This window comes from Vulpes lagopus, chromosome 19 (genome assembly GCF_018345385.1).
Source record: "Vulpes lagopus strain Blue_001 chromosome 19, ASM1834538v1, whole genome shotgun sequence".
NCBI classification, from domain to species: domain Eukaryota; kingdom Metazoa; phylum Chordata; class Mammalia; order Carnivora; family Canidae; genus Vulpes; species Vulpes lagopus.
The window spans coordinates 6758374-6770932 of record NC_054842.1 but is presented as its reverse complement, the minus strand read 5'-3'; the positions used below and the strand labels follow the sequence as shown (position 1 = coordinate 6770932).

The 12559-nt window shown below is 45.0% G+C and overlaps 1 protein-coding gene across 4 annotated transcripts in view; it reads right to left on the bottom strand.

Annotated features, from left to right (window-relative positions):
* The window catches only part of STAC (SH3 and cysteine rich domain), a 155065-nt gene that overhangs the window by 81917 nt on the left and 60589 nt on the right, over positions 1-12559 (bottom strand). For 2 of the 4 annotated variants that reach the window (XM_041734387.1, XM_041734389.1), the window contains one exon: positions 8463-8742. In XM_041734387.1, coding sequence (XP_041590321.1) covers positions 8463-8742 — 280 coding nt within the window. The remainder of the gene's footprint in view (positions 1-8462; positions 8743-12559) is intronic. The other 2 variants (XM_041734388.1, XM_041734390.1) reach the window with 1 other exon arrangement.

The following is a 12559-nucleotide window of genomic DNA, read 5'->3' as shown; positions in this document are numbered from 1 at the left end:
TGAGAACACTGGACCTGACTTGAAGTCTTAATAACTCTTTAATGAATTTGCTTCTGTGAGCATTGAAAAGGCTCTCTGAATTGTGTACACTAAAGAGATATAGGCCAAAAACTGTTCAGCAGCAGCCAAGTGGAATTAGGGAAAAGTAGATGTTGGGAGAGAGAGCACTGTAGTTATTTTTTTTTTAATTAACTTTTATTGGTGTTTAATTTACCAACATACAGAAAAACACCCAGTGCTCATCCCGTCAAGTGTCCACCTCAGTGCCCGTCACCCATTCCCCTCCAAGACCCGCCCTCCTCCCCTTCTACCACCCCTAGTTCGTTTCCCCGAGTTAGGAGTCTTTATGTTCTGTCTCCCTTCCTGATATTTCCCAACATTTCTTTTCCCTTCCTTTATATTCCCTTTCACTATTATTCATATTCCCCAAATGAATGAGAACATACACTGTTTGTCCTTCTCCGATTGACTTATTTCACTCAGCATAATACCCTCCAGTTCCATCCACGTTGAAGCAAATGGTGGGTATTTGTCGTTTCTAATTGCTGAGTAATATTCCATTGTATACATAAACCACATCTTCTTTATCCATTCATCTTTCGATGGACACCGAGGTTCCTTCCACAGTTTGGCTATTGTGGCCATTGCTGATAGAAACATTGGGGTGCAGGTGTCCCGACGTTTCATTGCATCTGAATCTTTGGAGCACTGTAGTTATAATCCACTTGCTCCACTGCCTGTTCTCCACTGATAACACTCAGTTGTTTTCAGAAGAGCAGAACTTGAAGATGCTAATGTGGCTATTGATATCCAAAGGGAATACAGCGTATAGCATTTCCCAAACATATACTTTATTGTGGAAACCCCCCCCTCCCCAAATCTGTGGAGCTTCTGGAATTAGTTTTAGAGGCTCTCCCTTTTAGTGTCTTCCATCATTGCACCCTTGGGGGCCTCCGAGTGAGTTTAAAGCCTCTTCTGGATGAGATCCCTTTAGCTGTTTGAGGATACTGACCATGTTCCCCAGAGCCTTCTCCAAGCCAAACGCTGCCACATCCTGCAAACATTCCTCCCCTGGGAGGGTTACCAGCTGCTTACTGTGCCTATGCTCTAGTTATACTGATGTTCTGTTGCTAAAGTCAACAGGATTCTTCTCAAGGGGGCCAGATGAGCAAAGAATACAAAGAAGTTACCTCTGTTGGACAGGGCATTATAGTATGGTTCTGTCCTCTATAGAAAAGTACCAGTTAAGTCAGTGCTACTTTGAAGCATGAAGACAAAGAGGTGAGCAATCCCTGGACAAAGTGCTGGGGTCTTGGCACTGCATTTTAACATGGATACATGCCATGGCCCAAAGGAAAGGATCTATTTGAAACCTAAGAGAAAGGTTCTAGAGAGCATTTGTATTTTCTTACCTACAAGCTGCACAGCTTCTAAAACGAGTGTCTGGCTAAATGATTGATGGCACTGCAGAGTTTTAATTCTATTCTGAGAATACACAGATTTGACATTTACTTTTCAATAATTCCTTTGATTTGTTTGGCCCTTCCCACCAAGAGACAACTCCATTGGTGAGCAAACACTGTCTTGGTTTTTTAGTTTTATGTACATGTGTATATATGTGTGTGGGCACATTTTTTTTCCATTCAGGGTTTGGTCAATGGTTTATGGCTTTTCTGGGCAATCAGATAAGGTCAGAACAGGTCATGAAACAGTTATACTAATGATCAAACAAGAGCATAGCAGAAAGGTCCTGGACTCAGTGTAATGTAGTATTTCCTCACATTGTAACATTACCATATTCCCTTTTATCATGAAAGCAGCACAATGTTATTGGTACAACAATGCCAAGGTCCATCCACATTTTACATTCATTCGTAGTGGAGGATGTTTTTATATTGCATCTACATTTACAGATGTAGTGATGTTGCTGGTACCTTGTCCAGATCTGGTTTATCATGCTGATGCTGTGACTGTGGGTGACTGCTAATGGCTCACAAGTGCTCCTTTTTGGAGAGAAGAAATTGTTCTAAAGACTGAGTGACAGGAGATACAGGCCAGCCCCCTTACCTCATGGTGGCACCACTAGGTGATAACAATCTGTCTCAGGGCTCCCAATGGGTGGCACCAGTCTGAAGCCAACTCCAACTTCTGTGCTTGGCTCCTTCCCCTGCCTCTTCTGCTGAGAACAGCAGAATCTGAATCTCCCACTCCTGAGGGCACACCCCACAATAAATTGCTTTCACAGGCTCTCTATCTCAGGCCCTCTTCTAGGGATGCTTATCTAAAACAAAGTCATTATTATTTTTCCCAGTGGTTGCCACTTGGGCAGTTTGAAAATAAATGATTCTTCAAGCAGTAACTCTGTAAGCAACTTGAAATTGTAAGCAATGAAATCCAGCTGTTTTGCTAAATATTTGTTTAGAAAATATGAGCCCATTTACTATGCTGTCTTCTAAGTGGATGCCAACTAAGAACATTTGGTTATAATTTAAAAATAGTTATGGAAACAAGGTATCTGGCAGTAAATAGAAGAATAGAATCCTTCGGAAAAACCTTCTTAATTGATGGAATAGACTCATTCATTGAGCCAGTTACGTTAATAGTGCATGGTGGCTTGTTCAAGTCTCTGAAAGTTCCATGAAAGGCAGATTACCACAAGCAAATTCAGTGGTCTCCTGAAATGAGATGCCACAGATGGAATATATTTGAACTGATGTACAATGAAGATGAGTCCCTACCCCTAACTTCCATCACTGATGCTGAAGGAATGGAAGAGTGGATCTACTTGGTGGAGAAAGGATGTCCATCAAGCCAAGAGGATTCTCCTAGACTAAGACTGGGTCTTCAGTCCTCTTGACTCAAAGGCTGAGAAATCTAGCATTAGGGCTGGGGTACACCTAACTGCCTATTTTTCTCATGTCTCCATGAAAATAGGTTGATCATCTTTGGATTGCATAGCTGATCAAGTCTTCTGGAAAGGGACAGTCTAGGGAGGTGATCATAAAGGGCAGCCATATCCTGGAGGCATGATTAGACTTGCAGAGGAGCCTGCTCAACCCAAGGGCCTAAGGGCCACATCAGTGGGGGAAGTACATACCAAGGGCAAGGGCAAAACTGGCAATAGGGAATGAGTTACAGAGTGAAAATGCTGAGGAAGTTAGAAACAGATGGGCAGGGAATGAGGCTGGGGTCCAGGTCTCTCTTATGGTTACTTTCTTGTGGCCAATGGGTAGCCTTTCCAGCTTTAGGGCATAGACAGTCAGGCAAGGAACAAATGTGAGGCCCTGTCAACCCAACTCTGAGCGTCCATTCCAACTCAGAAATCCTAGACAGTGAGAATGCCAGATTCCTTTTATTTTTAAACAAACATCCATCACCTAGGAACCTCACACATGACATTTGACTTTTCTTGGTCATCATTATATAACCTTTGGTTCTCAGTTGAAAGGAAAAAACCCTGTTCTAAGATATCTTCTGAAACGTTACTCCCAGGGAATAGTAGCAGGTGGTCTTTCCCTGGAATGTAGGTTATGAAGGTGACTTGCAGCTTGAAGGAAACGAACCTGCAGGTGATACACGTTAGAGACAGGAGGCTAAGTCTGCAAGAGCAAGGAAAGAGAAGAGGGGCAGATCAACTGTGCTCTGAGATCACTGATGGGGATCACTGATGGGGATGTCCCACTTCTCGTTTTGGAAGTTAGGACATTTGCCAGTCTCTGCTTCACCTGATGGTTCCTCTATTTACCGGCTTCCTCTGCCTCCTCCCTCTTCCCTTCACTCCTGCCTCACATCCAGTCTCTAATTTTCCTTCCTCTTTCATAGAAGGAGGCTGCTTACTTTCCTTCTCTCTTATCTTTTAAAAGAGCAGGTTGCTTGGTTGACTATTTTTTTCCCTCTGTCTTTTTAAAAATAAAATTGCAGCTATGATATACATTTAAATCTAATAAGGGAAAAATATACTAAAGTTCCCTTTAGCACAGGGCACGTCTTTTTGTGATTTTCAAAATGGAGTCCTTCCAGATGGTGGCTGCACTTGAGAAGTTCCCTAACCCCCCTTAGGGTAATGATTGTGACATTCCTCAGAGGCAAACTCATTTCTGTTACTCATTTTGAAAACACACGTTCCTTTGTCTTTTCACATGCATCACAGTGAGATTTAAAATAGAGACACATCATCACCTATTTAAGGGGTATGAATAGCACTGTCTTGAAAAGGCCTGGTGGAAATTTATATGGAATTGAAAGTGACACAGCAGACTTGGAAGATAGTTAGGCAGACAGGAAAACCAGGTTGGAGGCCAAGCTGCTTCAGCATCCTAAGCACAGGACATGAGACCCTCTTCCTGCCATGCTCACGTGTAGTCAGATGCAAGGCATCATTTCCAGATGGAGAAGTGAAGTGGAAGGGTAGGGTGGCCCCAAGATGTAGGGCAATCTACCAAATAAAAAGGTTCAATGATCCAGAAGCCACCCTAAGTACTATGGTAGGTTGGGTGCATTTTTCCATCCCTTGTCATTCCCCTCTGGTGGAATGCCACAGGATGTAATAGCATGCCACTTCTGATCTGAGGCCTTAAGAAGCTCTGTACGCTTCTACTTGTCCTTGCCATGGGAAGAATACAACCCGGCAACCCACTGGTCCAAGGAAAGGGTAAGAGATAAGGAACAGAATGTGCAACAGCAGCCCAACCCCAGCTGATCTGAAGAAACCTGAGTAGGAGTCAGAGAAAGCTACTCTGCATGCTGGAGCTTGAGAGTACTTATTGCACAGCAATACTGTGGAACCGCCAAGTGACACAAGCACTGCTCCGAAATGTGGCTTCTCCAAAAGCAGAATGTGAATAATGGTGACTGAAAAATGAGAATGTGAAGAGAATATGGTTCTCTGAAGATGAGGACAGTCCTTGTGTAAACGATCACAAGAGGGGCAGATGTTGCTCTCTATCTTGAATATCCCACCCTCTAACTGGGTCTTGGCCACAGGTGAAGGGAACTGCAGAATCTTTTTCCCAGCCATGCTGGAAATTACGGATAATGTTCAAGTTCAATGATGACAGACATTGGCTTCTTTGGGAAGCACAAACATTTCAAAGACTATTAGATAATTAAGTAAGAAAAGACCTTCAGATGACCTCTGCCTGACAAAGGTTAAACCATGCACCACTCAAAGGAAGGCCATTCATTCACAGGTCAAGCTCATGGGTTAAGTGGTTATATTCTCACTGAAATCTGTCTCTTTAACTTTACCTCTTGATGCCCACCCTTCCCTCTATAGCCACATAGTGTGAGTTTCTTGACTCTTCCAACATGGAACTTTCAAACACAGTCCTGCATCTTAAATGTCTTACACACCAAACTCCTAGAGTTTCCTCATGATCTTGACACACCACTCACTATGCTGGTCACCTTCTTCTAGATACCTACTAGCTTGTTCATGTCCCTCATAAACCAGGAAACGCAGAATTATAGACAATCCTTGACATGTACCTAAAACATTGCCATGTCCACGAGGGACTAATTACTTCTTGTTTCCTGGATGTTCTTTTTTTAAAAAAAATTATTTATACCTGTTTAAATTGTTTTTTTTTCTGTAAAATTAATTTGGTTTATCCTCTGAATATATTTCCCTGTTCCAGGAGAGTAATGAATTTTTTCTCCTCTAAAAATAACGATGATAATACAACTCCAATGGGTTCCCTCTACTGAGAGCCTACTCGGTGCCTGGCTTATTAACCCATTCAAAACCCCGAAGGTGGTATTATAATCACCATATAAAATGAGGACACAAGTTCAGAGAAGGTGAGTCACTGACATTAGGTCACATAGCCGCATGGGGTTCAAATCCAGGCGGATTCCATGTACCTGGTCTTTCTACTATCCTCACTCCCTTACATTGTTTTATCTGGGAAGGGAAAGGCTAATTATATCATGGGAATAGCCAGGAGCAAAATATGGGTTAGTCTTCTCCTTACTCTTGCACCGAACAGAAAGGTGCCTCTTTGCCCACTCCCATTGAAAACGACCTCTCACCATGAGACATGACTCAGCCATCAGCTGCAGTACAACAATCACATGACTCGTGTCAAAGCCAGGATGGGAAGGAATCAACAGAGGTCAGTCTTGTGATCTTCAATCTGAGTTTTAGTCTACTGTTGTGGTGGACACTGTTGATGTTCTGCCCAGATATCCCTGCAGGGTGTGCAGAGGCAAAGGAATGGCCCCCAAAGGCCATTCCTAATGCCCAGAACAAGTGAACATGTTATGTTATATGGCAAGGGGAAATTAAGGTTGTAGATGGATGTAAGGTGCCTAATCAGGTGGCCTTGAGACAGAAATATTATCCAGGTGGGTGCAAGATAGAGAGTTAGGACCAGAGAGATGGCTGTGTGAGCAAGATGCAACCTGCCATTTGAAATTTGAACACAGAAGGTGCCACAAGCCAAGGTGTGGGCAATCCATAGAAACAGGAAAAGGCAAGAATGTAGATTCTTCCCTAGAGCCTTTACAAAGGAATGTAGCTCCTGACACTCTGATCGAAGCCCAGTAAGACTCACTGTGGACTTTCAACCTCCAGAACTCTAAGATAATGAATCTGCGTTGTTTTAACCTACTAAGTTTATGATAATCAGTAGCAAAAAGCCACTAATACACCAGAGGTGGGTGTGCTGGCTGCTAATGACTCACAGCTACCCCATTCTCCAGAAAATTGCCTTCCACAGAACATGAGCCACTTAGCCCAGGGGGTTAGGAAAGGGCCTCCATCGTGGGAGGAGGAGGGAGGCCCACTGAAAGCAGGATACAAAAGGCTGGCCTCAAGGAAGGACCAAATGTGCAACCCATGTGCCAGAGCTCCCTTCACAGCTGGCTCTCAGTGAGACTCCCACTAGAGACCACTTTCTTATTTAGCAACTTCCCTGCCCCATCCGTGTACTCCCTCTCCCTTCTCCTGAGAGTGCCCCCTCAATCAGTTATGTGCACTTAACTCCTCTCTCAGGCTCTGCTTCTGGAGAATCTGACCTGAGATGACAGTCATCCTTGGAAGAGATGTCAGCCTATAGGAAACTGGTCCTGGAGGGGAAACAGTGGGGCTGGAAGGTATGTGTGTCAGGGTAGAGGAGCCAGAGCATGACACTAGAGGATATATATTAGCTTTTGCCTGGAGCCTCATGGGGCCCGGGCCCAGTTTGGGAGCTTGAGGTTCTTGATCTTAAAAGTCTCCTTCCCGGAAGCATTCGTGCCAAGCCCAACGCTCCAGCATCTGAGCTGTGAGTGGGGCCACAGGGTGGGGAAGGCCTCGGGGTGCTTCCAGGAGCTCCAGGAATCTAACTGGCTACATATCTGGAGGGTTAGCACCATCTTGGGAAGACAGGCCACATCTGGATCAGCCTTGCATTTCCATTTTTTTGCCCATTTCCATTCATGATGGCCTTTAACTTGGGGCAGAGGGGTACATCCTTACACCCCCTGAGAGCACAAACAGGCCTATCTCCTTTCCCTTTCCTCTTGTTCTGCAGCCACTGGTCAATTACCAGGATTGACTGCTGTACTTGAAACAAGAGATTTAAATTCACTCTGAATCCCACCCAAATTGCCTTTCTGATCTCCTCCATCTGTCTGGTCCCTGGGAACCTGACACAGCAGAGGCAGAAGAGTATGAACTACAGAGTCTCTGTGTCTGTGTCTCTGAATGGCCTCCTTTTTCCTTATAGTTGGGACATTTTGGGGGTCATTCTCTTCACCTGGGCACAACCCCTAAGACTCTCAGGCTGCTATGATTTCTCTGAGGTACTGTGAGCGAGTGTGTGCCAGGTCCAGACTTGTAATGGTGGCTTAACGCTTTTTCCTACCTGGTTCAAAGGCCCCTCAGAATCATCCCTCCCACACCTGTCTGTCTGGGTCACCCTTACCCCCCCATAATTCACCAAGCCACAGACTCCCACCTCAGGCTATTCCAGACAGACCATGCCATGTGCCCTGCCTGTAGTAGATACTGTGACATGTCACTCAGGTCCCCGGGCAGTCCTGAATCATTCCATGTCCATTTGCCTCATGTTTTGGTTGCCTCCCACTGATTCCTCTCTGCCAATTGCTGTTGGCTGAAGAGAGCTGGTTTATTCAGGATTATGCCCCTTCCCCATGGGCTGCCCATACACAGGGAGAGGTGATACAGAGGTACAGAGTCCCAGACCTCCAGCCTCCATGGAGATGACTGTACAGAGCTCCCTGGAGGATTGACTGAAGTTGCAACTGTATAATTATCCAACTTCTCCCTCCACCCAGACCTGTGTCTCTTTCCTGTGCACGTCTATTGTTCTCCAGAACATTCCTGAACTACCTGCCCTCATGTATATCTCTGAGGCTCAGAATCTGTCCTCGGACCTGGACTTGGGCCACGCCACTCTCACTTGCCCTTCAGGGAGGTGCAGGGACCTACCTAGAGGTAGGGATGGGGGAGGCCTTACCCACGATCATGTGGTTGCAGACATCACAGAAAGTGGGCTTCTTGAAGATGTGCTCCTGAAAGGTGTGGGCCTTGCCGCCAGCCCCTGGGTGCGGGCCGGCCCTGGTGGGTGTGGATGTCAGGCTTCCAGAGGCAGGGAGTGGGCTGGAGCTGGGGCTGACCTCAGCCAGCATGTCTGCCTGCAGCTTCACGTCGCTGTTGGTTCTCTGGAAGAAGTTGTCAGCGCTTTTGCTCCGTAAACTCTTGGTCTTGAAAGAAAGTGATCGTTTTAGTTTCTGGAGCTGCAATGCAATGACAGAACACTCTCTTACGATCAATCATGCAGACTCATGCTGTGGGGGTGAGGTCTGCTCCAGGCCCTGCACTGGTCCCACTGACCCCCTCCGCCCCAAGGAGGCTCCACATGTTCCTGTGTGCATGTGGCGAGGCCAGTGGCTAGAGGGTATTTGGCAGCCCTTTCCTCACCCTGTGCTGAGTCAGGCTGCCCAAAGAGGTCCCATGGTACCTTTGTCTCTGTCCCTGCTCCTCCTCCCTGCCTCCTTGAGGTCCTACCAATGTGCTGTTAAAATGTCTTATGACATCAAACTTCTGCCATTATTTGCCTTCTGAATTTGAATCATTGTAAATATTAAATGTACAGCCCTCTGGGCTCAATGGCTATGTCCACAATTCTAGGACTTCTGCTGGTTTTTCTCTCTGAAGGTCACTTAGCAACTACTTGTCTCTATCCACAGCAAAGCAGAAGAGGCCACTGTCTGACTCAAATCCATCAGGCTAAACCATCCACAGAACAGGAACCAGAAACTCTCAAGCCTGCTTGGGTCTGAAGCATATGGATGAGTAATGTGTGTGTGTGTGTGTGTGTGTGTGTGTGTGTACACGTGCACGTGTGTGTATGTGAGAGAGAGGATGACACAGGGTGGGATTACTTGTTTGAGTTTCTATGCTCTTCTCCCTGCTTTGCTGCATGTTTTCAGCCATGGCAAACTGGACCACTTCTCCTTTGCTTTGGAACTTATAAAGAGTTAAAACATGGGTTTCCAGAACTGCTAATTACTGAAAGGTCTGGGTTTGGTCCAGTCTGCACCACCAATCCAACCTTCATCCTAGAGCTAGAAGGATCTTTTAGAAATACAGATGTGAGCATGTGAGCCTGCTGTTAGAATTCTTTGTGAAGTTTCTTTTGTCCTTAAATCTAAAGAAAAGCTTTTTGTCATGGGTTCCAGGGACTGGCAGGTTCTGGGTCCCCATGACAGCTTGTACCAACGTGTATCTTGCTCTGTCCATGCCAGCCACAGTGGCCCTTTTAAAAGTCCGTGGTATTACTATGTTTTCTCATCACCACCCATTCTGTGCATATTGCTCCCTCTGCCCAGGTAAAGGAATGAAGTACTTAGTAGCTACATGACCTGCAATAGGTCACTTTACCTTCAAGGCAGTTTCCTTTTGTAATTGAATATCCATGGGGACCCTGCCTGCTATCTGTAAGTAATGTCTTTGACCCAAAGCTGCAGACAAAAGGTGCAAAGCACACTAGTCTAATAAAGACCCGCATCAACTGTAATCAAACACCTCTCCAGGACATATAAGGTGAGTTGATCTGGCCTTGCTGAGCCCCATCATCTCTGCATCAACCCTAGAACCACTTCCTTAGAAGGTCAGGAAGATGTGTTTTTTTTGTGCTTGGGGTAGACTGCAAAAATGCTCCAATTTTCTAACATTACCCTTCCCATTTACTTTTGCAATGTCACCTTTGCAGTGTGACTTTGCAGCCCCACCCCATCAAAGGTAGTGTGTTTCTTCACTCCTTGGATCATGCTGGTTTGGGGAATTTGACCAATAAAAGGTGGCAGAAGCAATTTTAAGCCAGTCCCAAGCACAGACTTCAAGATGCCTTGCATGCTCTGTCCTCCCTCTTGGAAACCTGCCAAACTGCCATATGAACCAACCCAGTGTAGCCTGAAGGATGATGAGAGACACACAGTCCAGTCACGTCCCATCACAGGAGTAAGCCCACTGAAGCAGAGCTACCCTGTTTCCGTCTAGGGAATGAAAGAGTTTAAATGAGACCAGAAGAACTGTCGAGCTGAGTCCTAACCAAATTTTCAACCCACAGAACCATCAACTACAGATAACTGGTGTTTGAAACCATTAAGTTGGGTAACGATTGTGTGTACACAGCAATATATTGCTTCCTCCCACCTTCCGGCCACATGCTGAGATTTTACTTTGCCCATGTGAGGTTGGCTATAGTCGTGTGAAGCAAGCTCCCCACTTCAGGGAGCTATCCAGGGAGGAGGCCTTGGAGGGGGAGGACAACTCCTCTAGAGGAGCTCCACTTAGCTAGCAATGAGGCATCATTAGCCAGAAAGGGCTGGCTGAAGAAGCAGCAACATCCTAATTTAAAGGTCAGAAACAGTGGATTAGCCAAGAACTCTGTCTCTTTCTCTTTGCCCTACAGCCCAAACCCACTAGAGGAGCTGAAGCCACCAAAGAAGGAAGAGAAGGAGGTGCTCATGAGTTATTTTGAAATTGTTTGTTACTGTACCATAACCTAGCCTATCCTGACTGATATAGGGGAGCATGGTCATGCACCTTTGGGAGCCCTGCATTTATTGTAAAGAGGATCCTTCATCTCTAGTAAGCTAAGTGAGAGGGAGCAAGAAACAGCACTCACTGAGACTGAGCCACACCAAGGTGAGGACCTGAGAGCCAAAGGAGCAGAATAGACCTCACTTCCAGTTCTTCCAGCCGTGAGCTGGGCTGGTGCTGGAGGAAGGTGGGTTTAAATAGACATGACTAGAGTTTTATTCTGGACATATTTTAATAAATTAAAGAGACAAGGAACGTAAGGAATCTGCTAAGATTTTTTCGTGGGCTATGCAACCCAGGGCAAGGGTGGTTATCAGAGCAAATATCATCACATAGAAAAATAAAATCCTTGTCTGTTCCCTGCCTTGGAGTTCAGATGGTTCAATAAACTGGCTATTCTTGTCTCAAAAACAGAACAAAACCCCCTATTCTTATTATAATAACACTGACCTTGTGTGTTTCACCAGGTGACCCTTCTTCACCTTCCCAACCATCCAGTGAACACGCTGTTGTGTTACCACTGGAGAAATGGCTGAGGGAGGTTAAGGGAATCGTCCAAGGTCACACAGCTCATGTGAGTCAAGACCAGGGTTCAGAATTAAATTTACCTTCCGCTAAGTCCACTCTTCAACTGCCAGTGATTGACAGATGATGGAGGGAATAAGGAGGAGGGCTTATCCCTCATCCCCAGGGGTGATATAATTACTTTTGGTGGATAGTGAGAGTGGGAAGGGATGTGCAGTGAGAAAGCAAATCTGCTTTTGGAGGAGCTATAACCCTTATTATATATATTTCAAATTCCTTAAAAATAAAAGGAAAATGCCTGTTTATCAAAGGGGAGCATCAGACTCCCCTGCAAGTCTTCTCTGACAGACTAAGTGGACTCTGTTGCTAGGACAGGAAAGGTCATGGGGTGTTGCCTATGTACGTCCAGTCTGGTCTCCCTCCTGTGCTCAGATGCTTTGTTTCTGCCTTCAGAACCTTCCATATATAGTATTCTGTGTTCCTTGGAAGTTTAGCATGATGCCAAGATACCTGTAGCATTTTCCTTGTCCTGTGGGATGTGGCTGGAAATTGTATCAGACTTTCAGAGCCTGCTGGCCTGTACAGCTGGAAAATTTGCTTTGGAAGCCAATGTGACATTTCTTATTCAAGTGGATAGCTTAAAAGAAATGCCTACAAGTTAAACAAAGTCTGAGCAGTAAGCTCAAAGGAGCACACTTTCTCTAATTATTCCCCCAAGAGTGGAGGCCAGATAGGAACATATAAAATGCAGAAATAGAAGCAAACCCTGATAACAGCACATGTCATAAAATAATTAGCTTCCAGGCACCACTGTTATAGCCAAGCTCCATTTTTAAAATAATAATAATAATAATAATAATAATAATAATAGGAAAAACATATTCTTGAGTACTTTGTCATGCACTAGAAAACTGTTTTATTTTATTTTTTAATTTATTTTTTAATAAATTTATTTTTTATTGACGTTCAATTTGCCAACAT